Raw genomic sequence first — 20,000 nt, forward strand, 5'->3', positions numbered from 1 at the left:
ATATATATATAAATATATATTATATATATATATATATATATATATATATATTATTTGATATTTTGAGATAATTAAAACATAAAAGTTTTTGTCTTTTGTTCTATTTGTCATGAACTAAATTTTTACAATTAACTGCGCACTCAATGCAAAATATACTACATTGTAGGTAATATATAATTGTTCGGAGTGACATAAAATATAATTACAATGTAAAATTTATTTCTTTAAATTGTAATTTTTTTTAATTTATACGGATATGTCAAATAATTTTAAAAAGTCGGACACATTCTAGTAATGTAATAAAGTCAAAAGTAGTAACGGAGATGTATGACTGCTTCGAGGGTAGCAAAAAGGTCTATATCGTACTTCAACCAACAAAGGTCTCACATGTCCCAGGAACGCTGAGGAAGGACTTTCCATAGCGCTGAAGAAGGACTTTCCTTAGCGCTGAAGAACTACTTGACGTTAGATCCCACATTCTTAATCCTCCGTTATTTTCCAGCATTTGCTAATTAAAATTCGAATTACATTGCACTGATCTACATTGCTGAAGGTTAGTTTCTAATTTTATTGTTATTCCTATTAATTAAAATTGCTACAAAGTTGTTTTTTCTTAGGGGGGAATTCTCATCCGAGCGAAATCGGTTGATGGGTTTTTGGGTTTTGATGTCAGGAGGCAATAACAACCAGTTTCAATTCTGGGTTTTTGTCATAAATAGTAAATCGTTAAATGATAAATATTCCTAATTTTGTATGATTTATGGGTTTGATGTTAGGAGGGAATTGGATTTTGTTTTGATATTTTGATTATGAATGTTAAGAAAGTTTGATCCAATCTTGATGCTACTTATTATGAAGTTTTTATGTCAAAAAATGGCTTCTGTATTTTCTGTTGCCTGCACATTGATGAATACCATTGGATATTAACTCAAAACTCAGAATGGTCAATGGTTGTTACTCTTTTAGGATCCTTTCCATTACTTAAAATGTAATGGAGATTCCATTGATATAGTTTATTGTAGAGGAAAGATAGAGTGAAGACAAAACAAACAGGAAAAAAGGACAATTTTGAAATTTCAATAAAAAATGGCAACACAATAGAAGAGGGGGCGTTCAAGACTTGAAGTATATAATACGCACATTTTGCAATATGTTGATTTTATATAGCATTTTTTCCCTTTCACCTCCTTCCAATATGCACTCATGATTTCATTCTGAAGTATTAAAAGAACGCTCAGACTTGAGCTTTTGTGTTGCACAGATATGGCGAATGATAACATGATTGTCACAAACACGCCGGCGAGAGATCTTGTCTCCACCAATTTTGCTTATTGTTCCCTTGTTGATCTTCGTCGTCTTGCTGTCCCTGGATTGCGCCAGGTTTTTGCTTATGTTGGTGATTCTTGGGTCCTTTCCCTTGGATATCCTTTTACCTATTTTTGTAATTAGTATTTTGTAGTTTCATTCAATTCATTGATGTAACTTTTTTTTTTTCCCATAATTTTGTGTTCAGATCTTTCATTTTTGTCTTTAAATTGGTGTCGACAGAGTAGAAAGTAGGAAGATTTGATATTATTTATGGACTTAGTTTGTGTCAATTGATTATGGGTGTGAAATATTTTTCTTAAATAGTGTTGATCATATTGCTTCTAAAGTTCTAAGTTCCAATTACCGAGCCTTTTGTTTTCTTTTCACATGTCTCGGCTTTGGTGAAATTAATTTGAGTACATTTCTTCTTCATGAAGATGCCATTTTAAGATTATACAACAATGCTCTTGTCTTAAACACCTAGATCATGTCAGAGTGATATTTCGAATGCTCTAATGATGCATCTGAATGGCTCTCTACATATTGCTTTTTCCATAAGTGCTAAATGTTTTTTGACTTGGAAGATGTTTTTTTAATTGAGAGTTGAGATAGAATTTCTAGTTTGTAATAGAGATTGATATGATTTTGACTTTGGAGATGTGGTTTTTTGCTTGCGTAATATTCTATATATGTTAGTTTTCTTGGGATGTTCCTCGAATCTTTGATGTTCTTTACCTTTTCTTTGAGTGATGTTGTCCCCTTAATTATTGAACACAACCCATGATGATGTGCCAAATGGGAGCATAGGTCTAAACGCTGTCCAGCGTAAGTATCTGAGAGTTTCGACAGGGGATTCGATTCATGTGAGAAGGTTAGATATTATAATATTCAAATAATATAGCTTGTAGATGATTTTTAAAACCAATTTTGACATTTTTTCCTTGATGTTTATAGGTTTGTTCCTCCTCAAGATTTTAATCTCACTGTTCTCACTCTTGAATTGGACTATTTATCTAGAGCAAAAGCCAGAGATGAACAAGTGAGTTTACCCACCCTTGATAGAAATGGGACTGTAAATATTATATTTGGGTTCTTTTTAGTGGCTGATGTTTGATGATAGACCTTTTCTTTCATAAAAGGTGTTCACTAACTGCCAATTTGACTATTTTATCTGCTGTTATGTTCGAGAACTACATCATATGAGTTCTCTAACCTGTAACTTGTAGATTTTTTGATGCCATTTATATGAAACTATTTCTGAAGTGATTTTATTATCAGGTTGATGCTGTCGTTGTAGCTCAACTAATTAAGAGGAGGCTTGTTGACCAGGCAAGTTTTCTTTTTCTTTTGTTTTCCAGTTTTCTGTTTACTCTAGTTTTTCTGTGTATTTTTGAAAAATTTTGAGCTTTAACTTGCATGGTTAGAATCGTTTCGAAGTTCTAACCATAATTTCAATTGAGCCGTTGTAATAAAGGAGCTTGAAACATATCCTTACTAGTCATCATTATTATGTGAAAACAAAGGCCAAATTTATCTCTTTTAGAAGGCCATGCTGGCATCCTCTACATATTTAGTGCCCTTATGCGGAAGATAACTATCACTGAAGTATGAGACATAGAGCTTTTAACTAGCTGTCATTTGAATGTCCTTCCTTTAGCTAGTTATTTTTACTTGAATACCTGTGGACAATGTTTGTACCACCTGTTCAACATGAAGAATGCCAAAGCTCTTGCTGTCTCATTTCCGATAGCTTTCACCATTGTAGCTATGGGAATTAAAAACGTTCCATTTTGTTCTTATTCCTACTAATCACCGTCGTTGTCTTTTGTCTTTTGTAGCACACATTTCTGCCTGTTGGTCTGGTTTCTTCCTTGATTCACACATATTCCATTATCCCAATGTCATTAAGTGGCTCTTAGGTGGGGTTTGGGAAGGTCGAATATACACAACCTTACCCTTGTTAATGATAAAATTAACAAAAAGGTTGTTTTCGACTGACCCTGGGTATCAAATGTCAACTTCACATAAATAGAAGTACACATGATTTAATGAGCCATTTTACTTTAGGCCATTATAATTTGAAACCAAAGAAATATAAATTTTTGGCCCATCAAAGTGATGAGCGGTTTTCTTCCTAACTTCAATGTGTCTCTTTTATTGGGCAATTATTACATAGTCCTCTGAAGCATAACTCAATACCTATTGCTCTTATAATACAACTTGACACTTGAATTTTCAGCCTGAATTACTGAATTCTCTTGAAAGATAATTGAAACCCTTTATTTCGTATTGGTCATCAAAATAGCCCTAAAATAATGTTTGACCCCCTTGATTTTCCAGAGCAAATAGGCATAATGCTTTACATACTTCATATCTGCGAAAAAGGATAAAAGATGAAATAGTCTATACCTCTAATCATCACAAAACTTTTGCTTGGCTAATGTGCTTAGCTATGAGGCAAACATTGAATATATGAACATAGCTCTTGTCTTTTAGGTAACAATATGGGCATAAAGTGTTTCCTACAATCTCCTTACTAAATAGATTTTCTCCCAAAACAATTGTTAATCAAGTTACAGAATATATTCTATTTAGGCAAACCTTGCAACCTAAAAACTGACCAAAATCTCCTACCTATTCACGCTTGATGGTTTAACAACCAATTTTTTTGATGGAGTAGAATGATTATGATCAGCTTTGTTACAGCTGGGGGATGGAATGTCAATCACAAGAATTTGTTCGTTTTATCTAGTTGTGCAAAATGATTTAAACATTTTGCTTATGTGCACTTTGGTTTCTTGAAATTCCCTTGCGAGATATAAGCAATTGTTTGCATGGGTTCTTAAGTCACATTGTTAGAGAATATTTTTTGTTTTCCTTTATCGATGTAGAATCAACTAATAAGGGCTTAAAAGATACATCAAAACTCAATGGGAGCATTTCTATTCTAAATTGATAGTTGAACCCATAGATTCATGGAATGTGGGATGTAGTTCATGTAGCCAAAGTGCAAAATTTCGGATGCAATATTGGTTGTAGTTCATGTAGCCAAAGTGAAAAATTTCGGATGCAATATTGGTTGCGAAAGCGCTTTTGCGATCAATGTGGATGGTTTTGCGGTTGTTGTGGCATCACAATAACCGCAATATAACAAGGTCATGGATCATGATGTGATAACTTGACATGTGTTTTGCCTATATACGTAGCCTCATTCTGCGACCTTAGAATTTCTATCCCAGATTGTCAACAAAATACAACCAAAATTGTTCAGGATGTCTCTATTTAGCACTAATATTGTTAAAGGAGGGGGAAGAGAGGGAATCAAAGACATATCCTAGAAAATTGAAAAAGTATGCTTAAATCATAAAATTTCAAGCTCACAAATTAATTTTATCTTCTTTTGTAAAATGTTTTTTTATAAATAATGCATCCCTTATCCGATCATTATCGAGTCACTCTAGGCCGTGTTTCACGTTACCCTTCCCACCCACATACTAAATTTGTCTTAGTTTTTTCTCAATCCTACTCGCATAAGATTCCTGATTGAGGTGCACTGTATAATTGGATTTTTTTCCTGGAGATTGCAATATTCTTATTTGGGACATAAAATATAAGTTTTGACCATAAATAATGCTTCCTCCATTTTTTGAGCTCACCATAACTCCCAAAAGATTCTCACATCTTAAAAGAAATGGCGCTTTTGTTATAAAATAGGGTAAGTAATCATCTTTTGGCTGAAATATCTTTCTTTTTCTTTTGTCAAACAATGGAAATAAAAGTAGCCCCAATGGTTTAGATAACTCATCAAATCATTTAGGAAGAATTGCTGGTTTGTTTTCTATTGTGGGTATTTGAGAATAGTGGTTGAAGTGGAGTTTTTTTTGGTCTTGTTCTTGTCTAATGCACATCTTATTGAAGTTTACTTCAACTTACTTTCTGCAGGTCATGACAGTGGGCCAAAAGGTTACTTTTGAGTACCTTGGCAATAACTTTCTTTTCACAGTCAGTCAGGCTGTTGTTGAGGGACTGGAAAAGTCAGATAGTGAAAGAGGAATGCTGACATCGGATACATATATTATTTTTGAGTCAGCTGGAGGCAGCGGAATAAAGGTATGGTCGACCTTGAACATATATTGGTAGAATTTGATTTCCAATTATGTAATTGTTTTTATTTTCAACTTTGTTGATATTTTAAAAAATATGTAAGTTTAATCATTGAAGTTATTGGATAAATGGCTTTTTTATTATGTGTATTTCAGATAATTAATCAACGAGAATCAGCTAGCAGCAACCTTTTTCGACAAAAAGAATTTAATTTAAAGGCACTTGGTATAGGTGGTCTTAGTGCGGAGTTTGCAGATATATTTCGGAGAGCTTTTGCCTCTCGGGTTTTCCCTCCCCATGTTACAAGCAAGTAAGCCCTAAGATTTTGTTTAAAGATTTTTTCATGTATTGATATATGTTTCACTCACTCTGTACTTTTCATTGACTCTCATAGATTGGGTATCAAGCATGTGAAGGGAATGCTTCTTTATGGGCCTCCTGGTACTGGGAAGACTTTGATGGCACGTCAGATTGGAAAGATGTTAAATGGAAAAGACCCAAAGGTACGCTTACTGAAAACTGTATGGGCTGCCTAATTAGAGAGTATGATAGGCAAGTGATAATTTGCAATTTTTTCTGACATTGCTATATTTTGAGTATTTTTAAGAAATCATGGTTCATATTTGTTCAGAGTTATTGACACCTTTAAATTGGCCATGGGCTAGTCCTAGTATTGCCTGTTTTGTACTATGCTTTGGTGTTTGATGGAGTTGTGTGATCGGAGGAACGTGAAACACTGTTATTTGAGGATAGTGTGTATCATAGTTTCATGTGTAGGTTGTTGTTTGGTTGATGTGTTAAATCTCCCATGGAATTTTAATTTCATTTCACCAAATGTGCAAACAATATATATTTTCTCTTACCCTTGTCCACAATCCAAAATCATCTTTTAACTTTATTTTGAAGATATCCATTTGCAATTCTATGCTGACTTAGGTCATGTTTAGTTCACTTTCACTATGATTTTTGGCAAAACTAGCAATGAGTAAAAATTAGTCAATTCAGCAAAAACAAGCTAACTTCGGCAAAAATAGGTCGAGTTCTGTAGAAGTATATTTAGTTCATAATTTAGATTACATCAGTAGTGCAAAGATGAAAAACAACACAATGTAGTTGAAATAAGTGTTGCCCAACAACAATGAGTTATGCCAAGGAAAAAGAGTCCAATTTAGACTTAAGTAGAAATAAGTCAAATTTAACAAAATTAAGGTGAACGAAATAGGCTTCATGAATAAGCTCTTCTAAGGTCGAACCCAATCAGTAAAAGCTAATTGGATGATAGCATGCAGATAGAAGATAACAACGACATAATACTAGAAGAGGAGGAACATGCTTTGTAGTTTAGCCAAACCAGCACTATGGGGTCACCCATCTTGTTAGGAAAATTTTGGAACTCTTATTAGTTAATCAAATGAATAGAAGAGAAGATTCATCTTCTTTAACTGTGCTTCAACAAATCGACAATCCGGGGCCTTTTTTTTTTGGATAGTAGAAAATACTTATAGTATGTAAAGATATAACAACTTTCAGTTATAAAGATAGATCCCAACTTAAACCATGCAAGTCGTTGATATTGACCTTATAGATTTGAGACTTCTTTAGGATCTGCTGTCCCCCTTTTCTGAAAGAAATAACAAAAGGGGGTGGGGGTGACTGAGTTGCATTTGCATTGAAAAGGATGGAATATTTTGAGTTTTATCGGCATATTTAAGAAGACATCCAACAAGCTCTGACCCGATGGCTGGAAATAATGGAATGTACGTGAACTTTTTCTTGTTTGAGTAGAGCACCTAAAATCTTTTATTTCTCTTATTCAGTTGTGGAATTGTGGATATGATCTTTAATTTTGACATCAAGGATTATCTGTTTATCACATCCAAGTTCCACGAGGTGTTACTACTGATGCTTCTTGTAAAAAAATGACATTTTGGGGGCATGTTTTTTGGCTGAAGGATGGGTATGTTAATTCAATAGATCGATTCGAATCACTAACTCACGAGGAATTCCAAGGTGCTGATTGTAGTTCTTTTTTTTTTTTAATTTATTTTTCGTGTGGTGGTGCTGGGTTGTTGGTGGTGGTTGGAATAGAGATAGCATTGGTCTGTACACACTCTCTATGTAAACCTCAAACTAGTCTTGTGTATGTGAAAATCTATACTTTATTTGAAAGCGGTTGAAGTTCTGAATTGCTGGAGTTTGCTACATGTAGTTATGAACTTATGGCTGGATTTGTTGCCTTTTTAATTCATATTCGAAACACATTGGAATCCCAAATAAAAGTAACACCTTTCCTTTTAACACTATCAAAAACCTATGATAGCTCATCTTGTGTCCACTTTTTGTGTTTGCTGTTTGTTTACATGAGAAAACCATTCTTATCCGTGCTTTGCTTAGATTGTCAATGGGCCAGAAGTGTTGAGCAAGTTTGTTGGTGAGACTGAGAAAAACATCAGGGATTTATTTGCTGATGCTGAGCAAGACCAGAGAAATCGAGGTAAAGTGTTATATATAGTTGTGGGTTTGGCTAGCATTTCTTGCAGTTTTGCTTGTGCAGGATCTATTGTCACTGATCACTAAGGAAGTAATTCTGTATTTCCTGCATAATGTTTTTTGTTTGTGGTTTAATATTTTTTCACTTTGTATCTTCTAGGGGATCAGAGTGACTTACATGTTATTATCTTTGATGAAATAGACGCTATTTGTAAGGTAAGCTATTGAAACAAATGAGATCTTTTTTTTTTTTTGGTTTCCTTTATGGTTTGGTATTACTATTACCAAGGGTTATTTTGGATATTAGCTGTTTTGTTCTCGGCTACAAACATGTGCATACTTGTTTGCTTATGAAGTTCTGTAAATTTTATGCCTTCCTCTTCTATGTGTAATGTTAATATTTTAATCCTATGTGTTCAAAGTTTTTTTCTACTGGATTGCTGTTGTGTAATAACTCATATTCTTGTTTATATTTCATAGAACAATAAAGATTCGTACAACCGTGGTTCTTTTGTTTGGTTTGGTTGTCTAAGAAGCATCATATTTGCCCCTTCCCTACTCCATGATTACTGGTATCCTTTTGACCAGATATTGTCCTTGAGGGCTTCGTACTATTCTGATGCAATAAATCTGCAAGTTAATGGGGATTTAATCTATGCCTCTGGTGTATAAGTGCATAAGAATAGTTTATAAGATTTGAAGAATGTTTTTAATTGTGTATGAGGGATTTTTTTTACAGTAATTATCCACAACATTCAATTTAGGAACTTTTGAAATTAGAAGGTAGGATTGCCACTACAGAATGGATGAAGTAACATTGTTCTGCAATTCTTTTCTGGTTTGTTCGGCAATTCTTTTCTGGTTGCCTTGATCAAGTGTATGATCTGTCTTTCTATTTGATTTTGCCAGTCAAGAGGTTCTACTAGGGATGGTACAGGTGTTCATGATAGCATTGTCAACCAGCTACTAACAAAGGTAGTTCTATGACTTAGCTTCTTTATGTAAGAATTATAACGTATAAGTGTATCTGTGTGTGTTTTTTTTTTTAAAAAATTATTCAAAGCTTCTTGCTTTAGATTGATGGGGTGGAGGCCCTTAATAATGTTCTATTGATCGGGATGACCAATCGAAAAGATTTGCTTGATGAAGCACTTTTAAGGTGAGCTTGCTGGAATATGAAGTTCTTATTGTTGAAGATTTGAACTTTAAATTTAAAGGTACCTCTTTGATACCTGTTTTCGTTGGACAGGCCTGGACGTTTAGAGGTTCAGGTGGAGATAAGTCTCCCTGATGAAGCTGGTCGTTTGCAAATTCTTGAAATACATACAACCAAGATGAAAGAAAATTCATTTCTTGCACCAGATATCAATTTAGCTGAACTGGGTATGTGGCTTGGTTGTGACTACTTTTGAATTCACCCGCTTCCTTGTATATAGGAAATGATGCGAGAAATTGTCACTTTGTTTTCCTCTATACACTAGGATATTACTGTCTTAGTTTCGTAAGAAGAGGCCTGTAGGAATCATGTGTTTTTTGTTTGATAATAAGCAATATATAATTATTAAATGCAAGCTTTGAGTTTAACTTGCTTGTTCTCTTCTTTATGTCCACTGAATGCATACATAAGAAAGATAATGTAGTCTATTGACCTGATTTCCTATATTCAATGTTACGTATAAAATGAAGGTAGTGTAGGAATGTGTTCGTATAGGCAATGTGTATTCTGACTTGTGCAGATCTTGGGAGGTAAGATATATGCAAAAATATCCCTAAGAGATGAAATATGTATTCTACTACTGGGCACTGGGTGAATAATTTTATGTTCTATCGTGTATGATAACATCTTGGCTGTCAGACTGAAAACTTTTGAAGATATGTTTACTGTTTTCCTTGCTACCCCTTTGTGCATATGTGTAATAAGATATGTAACAACTTTTTCAATGGCCATGTATATGCTAATTCTTACCCTTATTCCTTTTGGTTCATGAGAAATGTGTTGTTTAGTATGGTGTATCCTTCCTTGATTATTTCATGTTTGCTGATACATGATTCTTGTTATATTCGCTGTGCACCTAAAAAATTCTTTTCTTTCGTGTAAGGGACAGTTTTGTGGGTTCCATTAGATGAGGTAAAGGAATCAAGGAATTCTCTTGATTTGAAGCGTGTTCAGTTTTTCTCATTCTCGGTTCTTGTTACCTCCCTTGAATACTGTCTGAGATGCTCACTTCCAAAATTTGTGACGTTCATTTTAGCTAGCTACAACCTTGATAATTCTGATGGGCATCATTTAGAAGAGAAGTCATGTTGTAGAGGAAATGAAAAGGTGGGTTTTGTGAAAATGATGTTGATGGAAGCAGTGTTTTATGAAGGAAAAAGAGGTTTCAAGAACGGTAGATGATGGCTAACATGGTGGTCAGGGGGAAGGGGTAGGAGAGGAAAAGTGGGTGGTGGTGTTTTAGCAGGGGTATAGCTTTAGTGAAAAAGTGGATAGGAAAAGAATTAGTCTTATGTTCTTCACTACAGGACAACCATTTTTGGTATGGATCAACCGTTTTTGGTAGATGTGTACTTTAGCAAAGGAAGGAGGTAATTGTTGACACACAAGTTTTGGTTATTTAGCAATAGTTAATCTTTATTAACATAGCCTGGACAGAGTGTTGATGGCGGTGCTGAAAACTTTTAAGTGCCTTTAAAATGTCTTCTAATTTTGAAGTGTTGCCAAGATTTGATGCTTCGCTTAGGGTGTTTACTTTCAAAAAAAGATTAATGTGCATCACTCTTCCTTTGGACCTAATTTGTCCTTAACCTTGGTTTTCCCTTCTTCCCATGTGATCTGTTGATTTTTTTCTCTTCACCAATACAAACAACCAACCTAGTTGGCCTTGGAAGTTTAGATGGTCTTTCATGAATGTTGATTCTTTCTCAAGTACTTGCAGGTTTCAAGATTAAAAAACAAGAATAAAAAAAAGGAAAAAGAAAGAAATGTAGTGTTTCTAATTAGCTCTTTTCTTTCTGCAAAGTTTATACTGAATTCATAGCTGTGGTATATCACCTTATTACTGTATATGTGATATACAGAAAGCAACTTTGATGTACTTTAAATTATGTTAAGGCTATTCACACTTGTCTATGTTAATGTAGCTGCCAGAACAAAGAACTACAGTGGGGCAGAGCTTGAAGGTGTTGTAAAAAGTGCGGTTTCATATGCTTTAAATAGGCAATTAAACATGGATGATCTGAATAAGCCAGTGGATGAGGAGAACATAAAAGTTACCATGAATGACTTTCTAGAAGCCCTTGAAGAAGTTAGACCAGCTTTTGGAGCATCTACTAGTGATCTTGAACGATGCAGGTAAGTCAATGAGAGTTTTGCTGTGCTATATTTCATGTAATACTTATTTATTATCTAGCTTTGGGTTACACTTACAACTTTTTTCAATCTGATTGTTTGACTTTTTTTTTTTCTTGTAGCTTAAATACCTCCTAGGAATCGTATATCCCATTATATCTCAGATTTAATATTAGATTGCTCCTGTAATTTGTAGGCTTAATGGCATGGTGGAGTGTGGTGTACGCCATGAGCACTTTCAGCAACGTACCATGCTACTTGCAGAACAAGTAAAACTTAGCAAAGGCAGTCCACTCCTAACTTGTCTTCTGGAAGGTCCAAGTGGCAGGTGATAAACATATCTTGTTACCTCTCTGATTTTTGTATAATTAATTGTTATCTGATTTTATTATTCTTTATAGTGGGAAGACTGCGATGGCGGCAACAGTTGGTATCTGTAGTGATTTTCCATATGTGAAGATTGTAAGTTGTCCGCTTCTTTGATCATGGCTTCTTGAAATTTTATGGATCAATGACTTCAACATAATCTGTTTGTGATTCTGTAAATTTTGAATAGGTCTCAGCAGAATCCATGATTGGTCTCAGTGAGAGTACTAAATGTGCACATATTGTCAAGGTTCATCACTGCTACCGAATCTTATGTAGTTTTGACTTTTTATTTATAATTTCCGTACCGTTTATATTCATAGATTATATTTCGTTTCTATTGTCATGCACTCATTCTGTACTTGTTATGTTATGTAGTACAAATACTACATCAGGGATGTGACATTATTGCACACATGCTTCTTTTCCCCTTTATTCATCCTTAATATGATGTTGCATTCTTAGTTGCACATTTATTGCAGTTACTGACTATTTGAGTGCGTACCTGTTGTATTTTAGGTTTTCGAGGATGCTTACAGGTCACCATTGAGCATAATTATATTAGATGATATTGAGAGGTGACTTAAAAATTGTTAATTGATTGTGTTTTTCTTTAATTTTCTTTTCTTGGTGGATCAAGATTAATGCAGATGTTATCGTGCAGGCTTGTAGAGTATGTGGCTATTGGCCCTCGGTTTTCAAACATCATTTCGCAAACACTGATGGTTCTCCTGAAACGACTTCCTCCACTGGTGTGTACCAAACTCTCTGTGCTTTAAGGGATATGCCCATCACGGAAATAACTGATTAATTTAAATGTAGATGAGCTTCTTCTCTTTAATTGCTTGGAAGCTTTTTGATATTGCTTTTTTGTTAGTAAATGTGTTTTTGCCAATAAATTCAATTTTGTACAATGGATATGATCGTATACGCCTAAAGATGGATTTGTCATTTCACAATCCCAATAACTGCTAGATCAAAGCTTATTTTATTCTTTCGTTTGATAGAGGAAGTGGAAAAAGTTTCTACTCCAATTGAAAATCAAAAGCTGTCCAAATTCTTCCATTGTTCAATCAAAAAGCCGGTTGAAATCCAACCTTGGTTTATTCAGAGATGCAAAAAAGTCTATTAGCTTCAATAGTTCAATGGGATCTTTTTTTTCTTTGCTTTTCATAGGCTAAACATTGTCTTTGACTATCCTCTCGACAGTTTTTCAAGTAAAAGGTGTTTAAGGCTTGAAGCTTTATGTCTAACATTTTTGCAATTGATGCGATTGGCTAAAATGAAATTAAAGAAATCTCCAACCATCTTTGAGTAAAAATTCCTAAAGTTTAGTCATTAAAAATAAATTTCCTTAAACACCCCACTTCTCAGATCTAAATTTCCCGCCATCTTTTAGTAAAAGTTCTTAAAATTCAGTTGACAATGGCGACCATGAATGCATCTTCTTCTTCTTCATTGTCTCATCCCTATTCTTGTTAGGACTACTTTCATTTCTCTCATCCTCTCCTAACTTATTCATAGGGATTGTAGCAGCTTTTGAGCAAAAATTCGAAGGATTTAAAAAATGAGCAAAATGGATGTTGTTGTGTACACAGAAGGGCTAGAATTTGGCTGTTGAAGATCAAAGCTTCACCATTTAGGATTTTCATCTTTAGGAAAGCCATTTTAAGAGAGAGTGAAAAATAAAAGTGAAAGTCAAATTCACTCTCTTGCTTAATTTAAGTTTCTCTTTCTCTCTTAAAAGTGAAAACTAGACATGTTCATATTTCAACTCAATATTTCTTTTTAGCCTTAAGCATATAAAGAATATTAATCTTACGTTTTTTCAAACTATCTACCAACTCTAAGTAATTCCTGAAGAGTTCTATTATTCCAAGATGCTAATTTTTAGCTTAAATTCAATTATTTTCTTTGGTCTACAACAACATTCCATTAAGTGGCTCGCCCACTTAGGGTGTTTGGAGGAGGTTGGATGTACACAACCTTACCCTTGTATGTAATAACACGAACAAGAGTTCCAATTCTTTTCTTTGGTCTATTATCCCTTAACCCTAATAATCTTTGCTCATTTGACAACACTTTTAGATGACAACCTAGCAACCCATATATACTCAATTACATCCTAAGGCTTTTGACACCACATTTGACCGATATGGCGTGCTGTTGTGTGAGGACATTCCCCATTGGGATCAATATGCTTCTCCTCGAATGGATTCTAAATCTTGACAGTTTCCATTGCTTTAAAGAGCAACTAGCAACTCACCATATCAGTGAAAGACCTAAGTGTCCAAAGGTCACACCAACAAGCAATTGTAGTTGAGCATTCTTAATGAATTTTTGGTTTGACAGTCTTGCATGGAGAATTCTAATTATTTTTATGCTTTTCTTTTTTACAATGTCAAAGGTTTCATTTCTGTCAAGAACTCAAGATGGCTTCCTTCTGATTCCACTTTAATGAACCGGAGTGTGTGTGTGTGTTAGGCTGACTATCTTCATTAAGAAGAGGGATAATGATAGGTAGTATTTTGGGAAGCATAACAGCTTCTTTGGGATAGCTTAGTATGATATTTTTTGGAAATTGAACGATGAACCATTTTCTGTTGCATGATTGTTTCATCCTGTTCTTGTATCTGTTATAACATAGTCTTTCCCAAGTATATTTCATGCTGCTTCAATTGTGAAATACCCTTAGTTTGGAATGAATATTACAGCCCCCCTTGCTTATATTGGGTGAAGGGTTTTTCTCTTAGTACAGTCATTCTTGTGATGTTGCCTTGTTGGCAGATACTTGCTAGTTATGTAGACATTATCTTTTTTTTTTTTTTTTTTTTTTTTTTTTTTTTTTTTGTATCTTATATTCATTAGTCTATTGTTCTGAATACATTAAGCTTATGGTGTGCATCAATGAATGTCTCTGGGCATTAAAGGATATTGTGTTTATATTTATGCTCAAGTCACCCATTTTAGTATCATTCACTTGTTATTTGACATCTTATAGTTGAATAGTTAGAACTTTTCTGTAACACTCGCATTAACTCCAATATTATTGTCTTCTATCTTCGACTGATGCTGTCTTGAATCGTGATGAATTTCTATGTCATAGTCTTAGTAATTTTTGTATTTGCTCCAGGGAAAGAAACTTCTTGTGATAGGGACAACTAGTGAAGTTGGTTTCTTGGATTCAATTGGCATTCGTGATTCATTCTCAGTCACCTATAATGTCCCTACATTAAAAACTGAAGATGCTCGAAAGGTAACATACATTCATTTATCATTAAAAAAAATTCTTAAATAGATCTAGGGCTTTGTTGTTTCCTATGCAATGCACATGTTGTATTAAGAAATAATAGAGTTGAGGATATATAGTGTATTTAGTTTGTTAAATGGTTAATTTATTTCGTAGTAAACTTTTCAGTCATAGTGAATTTGCTACATTTTGCTAAATTTATTTTTTAAAGAATGGTTGGATAGACTATAAAATGAATTTTGTTGATGGTATTAAAACAAAAGAAATGTGTGGATGAGAATGGAAGATAGTAATAGGGACATTTCCATAAGAGTGGCAAAATTTTTAGGACATCCGAAATTAAAAAATGTAGCAAATTGAGAGGGATAGAGGGAGTAGTTTTTTTAAGGACTGTAGGCTATACATTTTAATACTCTTATCATAAAAGACTAGGTGGTATGCACTTGTTGGTTTTAGATATTATGTGTTTCAATCCTAGATCTTTGGATTTTATTTTTAAGATGGTACTTGAGACTATTATGTACGTCTATGATGTATTAAGTAAAAACCTTTGGTTTCTCCAATTCTCTTCAAAGGGAGGGTGGGGTGGGTTATGATTGTGTACATCCTTTTTTTTCTTTTTTTTTTTAATGAAAATCTTTTGGCCAACTCTGGTAGGGTAACTCTCTATACCTGTAGGTTTGCCCCATGGAACAAAGTTGCTTTTTTTTTTTAAAGAGACCAGTGTATGTGGGTGGGACAAAGTTACGAACCAAGTAGGAGAGAAATAATGAGAAAAAAATGGGGCAATCTTGTAAGTTGGGAGAAGGGGTTAGCTTACCGGACACCTAAACACTAGTCATTGGGGTCGACTCATTGGGTTGGTGGGGTACCGCTTAGCTTGTACTATTGATAGTTGTAGGCATTTATTAGAATCTGCAAAGTGCAAAGAGCTGTGTGGTGCAAATTTAGAAATATATGAACGACTTTGGTTGCCATGTAAATTTCCCGTCTTTCTTCTTTTTTGCTCTTGCTTGGGTTCTTCTTAATTCTTTCTTTTGTTATTCAGGTGTTGCAGCAACTCAATGTCTTCTCAGAGGAAGACATAGATTCTGCTGCTGAGGCCTTAGATGATGTAAGTTTACCTATATTCTATTGCCTACTGCGTTTTAAGTTTAGTTTCTTTTCAAGTTTCAACTTCATTTTTAAATTACCTTATGATTATGTTTTCACTTTATTTGTATGCAAAAGTTACGATTATCTGTATCTTTGAGAAAAACTATAGGTATCTCTTAGGTAATAAATGGGAATTTCATTTTCCAAGTAATATCTGATTTACTGTTCCATTGCAGATGCCAATCAAAAAAGTTTACATGCTAATTGAAATGGCTGCTCAAGGAGACCAAGGCGGTCGAGCAGAAGTCATTTATTCTGGCAAAGAGAAGATCAACTTATCTCACTTCTACGACAGTCTTCAGGACATTGTCCGCTACTGATTCACATCAGTATTGTGCTTCTGCAGTGTCTAGCTCTGATTTTCTGTACACCATTTCGGATTTGGCAGAGCTTTTGATCATATAGGTTGTGTGATTTATCATATATTCTTTTATACTTTGTTTATAATTTTTTAGGCACAAACTATCCTGAAAACACTACTTGTGTAACCATGGTTTTATAGTCTTAGTTGAAGTGTATTCAGGACCTTACAGGTTTACCTAATACCATGTATCACAAATTTTCCATTCATTTCTTTAGATACAATGCTTGATAGATTCATGATCATGTGACGTGACAAGGATATTTGAGCTAACTGTCACAAACCTATCAATCATGCTTGATGGACGAGCGAGGGAATGGTGTGAGAGATTTAGGCGTAGAAGTTCATATTACACGAGATAGGAATGCCTGAAAGAGACTTTATTTGGATGAATACTCCGACTAGATTATTGGTTTATGTAATATATATTCGATTTAAGCCTTTGCCCATGGTTGGACTATGCTTGGTATATTTGATGTACTATTGAAATGTTACTATGTTTAAATGAAAATATTTTGTAATCCACAAATTTTTTAATGAGGTGGTTTTATAGTGGAAACATCTCTATTTGACTGACTCATGTATATATAGTGTGTTAAATTGATTATTTATAATATTAAAATGATCAATTAGAGAATAAACTAATTATTTGGGTCAATTTCATGATTAGACGGTCTCATACAAAATAAATTATATGCAAACAAAATATATAATATACAACCTTTTAGAACGATTCCCATGGAGGACGTCTCAATAGTTGCACCAATTGTAAGGTTAATCTTCGGAAAAATGCATCTAATCAAAGTTAAGTTACACGTCTAGGGTGCATACAACCCCAACATGAAGTATATTGCAACTTGAATCATCAATAGACAATACAAAACCGATGTCTTCATTGGAGTACATAAAATTTACAAGCAATTGAAGGATTCTTAGATAGATGTGCAAAGTGAGAATATTCAAGATGACTTTGTGGGCAATAAATTTTCAATTAACTAATATTCCCAGTAATTTTATCGATAAAAAAGATTGATTTGAGTAAACATATTGGAGGAAGTATCAAGCAATAAATAATGAAAAAGAATACAAGGGAAAAACCAAAATGGAGGGAGGATAAGAGTCCTTCATCCTCCACCAATCCAAGTCTTATCAAAAGGATTCCTTGTGGATGGTTCACTTGCTTCAATGAACCTTTTTTGAGTATTCCCTTGGTCCCACAAAATAGAATGTCCTCTTTTGACAGTAGCATTTTTGTGTTAAATTGTTACGGATAATAACATATTATAAGAAGAAAATATCGCTACTTATAGCAACTTGTAAAGACAAATAGTATCTAACTAGTGTCTTTTAGTGATGCTAGCTTCTTTTGCATATTAAGTAATAATGTGAGAATACATGCCATTATTAGTTGCAAATTCGCTTAGATAAAGGGTATCATCCTTCAACATAATTATTCTATTTGTAACACTTTCTTTATTTTAACATTTAACTTATACCGTTAATATTTTTACATATCTAAGAGCTAATATAAACAAATCTAATACTCTCTTCGAATCAATTTAGTTGTCCCATTTTCTTATTTGGCAAAGTTTTTTTAGTTGTCCCATTTCTATTGTTGTCAATCTTTTTTTACTTAAATATTCTTAGTTCACACAAGTAATTACGAATATACCCCCATATACCTTACTTACCCAACTACTCTTTACTACTTACCCTTCACTGCTTGCCATTTACTACTTACCCTTTTTAATGGACCCCATACCATCCTTAATAACCGTGCGCAAGCAAATAGTACATCTAAATTGGTTCAGATGGAGTATAATTTTAGTAAAGTCTAACACAATACAAATTAAAAAAAATAAAAAAGAAAAGTACAATAATTAAGCTCCTTTATTCATTCTATCTATAAATAGGGAGCCATATCGCAGTACTTGATATTCACAACAAACACCAACTTATATCTTCTATTACTTAAAAAGTTAAATTAGCTTCTTTTACACATCGTCACCATGTCTGGCGTATGTGGAAACTGTGACTGTGCTGACAAGAGTCAATGCATGTAAGTACCTTCCTGCAAATACCCTTAAATTTAGCTAAACTTATTATAAATTCCAATATATAATAAAATTCATTTTATTGTCCTAATACATCATAAGCCGAGATACCGTCTCAAAACCATATGGTAATAAGAGGAAGGGCTCCTATGACTTATAAAGTATACACCGTGAACACCAACACCACCATCTTTAATCAATCGATGTGGGACAAACCATCTTAACGATCAGTATTCTTAATGCATTAGCTTAATCTTATTTTTGATGCCTATGCATTAGTTTAATTACCAGACAATTCAACTTAAGTATGGTGCTTTAATATTAAAAAATGGTTGCTAATAATGTGCAGGAAGAAAGGATCTCAGTATGGAGCTTCCCTCGTTGAGAATGACATCGTGTAAGTACTTCAATTCCCCAACATAATGTTATAAGTGACACAATTTGAAAGTCAATGTTCTATGTTATTAGCTACACAATTTAATATTAATAGAGTTCCTTATCAGATCCTTAAATAAGAAACATCATCAGTAAACTACACATACTAAATATACTGATACACACATGATTTAATGAGTCATCATACAATATATAATTCTTATTTTGAAACACATGATTTAATGGGCGATTCTATGCCCATTCAAGGTGTCCGATCGCCTAGGGCCCCTTGAAACTGAGGTCTCATATATTAACAAGCTTCTTATAGACTATAGTTCATCAATCATGCGTAGCTTAGTTGGTGATGTGCCTACTTGTGATATTATTGGTTCAAGATAGCCAATGATAATGCTTTGAAATGAATTTTATGAAGAAAATGAGATGACTGAAGTGGACAAGCATGACCATCAAGATAGCCAAGAGATTTTTCAATCAAAATTACACTAATTTTCATTTTTATTACCACCATTAATAACCACTTTGACGAAGAGTCTTAATTTTCAAAACATCAAAAAATAAATAGCACTTCTATAACCGCCTATGTGAAACACAATATATAAATGCTGAATATTTCATGGATTGTATTCTGTTTGCAGTTGCTATGATGGAACGGTGATGGAGGAAGGAGGAAACTGCGATGGGTGCAAGTGTGGTGCTGGCTGTTCATGTGCCAACTGCTCCTGCTGCAGCCACTAGCTTTCCATTTTATTATAAAAATCTCTAATCAACTATATGTATTATGTATCTCATTCTCTCCTAAATTCTATTTGGAAAAAACTTTGTTTCCGAAGCTCTAGATTAATGGTTCGAAAACTTCCCTTTCCAAACTCTAAATTAATTTTCTATTGAAAAATTGTAACAATTTACAACTAATAAAAAATATTATACACAAAAGATCATTTTATATGAACTCTTTGTTTCTAAAACTATATAAATAACATCATTTTATGTTTTAATTTATGTTCTCAGTATTGTATCGTATTTCGTTTCTGATAACATTGATTAGTTCCCTCCTTTATCCGTTGCATTCATTCATTATGATTATATTTTGAGATACAGGAAAGGGGAGCAATAGAAATCAAACTCATAATCTTACCCAGAAAAACTGATACATGCTTTCAATGAGAC

At 33.7% G+C, this 20,000-nt stretch overlaps 1 protein-coding gene and 1 long non-coding RNA gene across 3 annotated transcripts; both read left to right on the plus strand.

The window, feature by feature from the left end:
* Window positions 1–281: 281 nt before the first annotated feature.
* On the plus strand, window positions 282–16,912 carry LOC130809428 (vesicle-fusing ATPase-like). Of its 2 annotated transcripts, none has more exons than XM_057675213.1 (22): window positions 282–553; window positions 1,262–1,421; window positions 2,084–2,179; window positions 2,263–2,347; window positions 2,587–2,637; window positions 5,251–5,418; window positions 5,568–5,722; window positions 5,807–5,915; window positions 7,807–7,906; window positions 8,063–8,118; window positions 8,812–8,877; window positions 8,979–9,061; window positions 9,152–9,285; window positions 11,044–11,254; window positions 11,448–11,579; window positions 11,653–11,713; window positions 11,808–11,867; window positions 12,137–12,195; window positions 12,282–12,369; window positions 14,751–14,873; window positions 15,916–15,981; window positions 16,199–16,912. In XM_057675213.1, the coding sequence occupies exons 2-22, from the start codon at window positions 1,264–1,266 to the stop codon at window positions 16,340–16,342; spliced, it is 2,205 nt and encodes a 734-aa protein (XP_057531196.1). In that variant the 5' UTR covers window positions 282–553; window positions 1,262–1,263; the 3' UTR covers window positions 16,343–16,912. The 2 variants fall into 2 exon arrangements, with proteins under 2 accessions (XP_057531196.1, XP_057531197.1); XM_057675214.1 differs by having other exon boundaries at window positions 317–553; window positions 1,239–1,421.
* A 1,407-nt stretch (window positions 16,913–18,319) lies between these two features.
* Window positions 18,320–19,782, plus strand: LOC130809429 (uncharacterized). The gene is made up of 3 exons (XR_009040808.1): window positions 18,320–18,442; window positions 18,787–18,834; window positions 19,469–19,782. It is a non-coding gene; the product is annotated as an uncharacterized LOC130809429 (long non-coding RNA).
* The last annotated feature ends 218 nt before the right edge of the window (window positions 19,783–20,000 follow it).

Source organism: Amaranthus tricolor, chromosome 3, assembly GCF_026212465.1.
Source record: "Amaranthus tricolor cultivar Red isolate AtriRed21 chromosome 3, ASM2621246v1, whole genome shotgun sequence".
Classification (NCBI taxonomy): domain Eukaryota; kingdom Viridiplantae; phylum Streptophyta; class Magnoliopsida; order Caryophyllales; family Amaranthaceae; genus Amaranthus; species Amaranthus tricolor.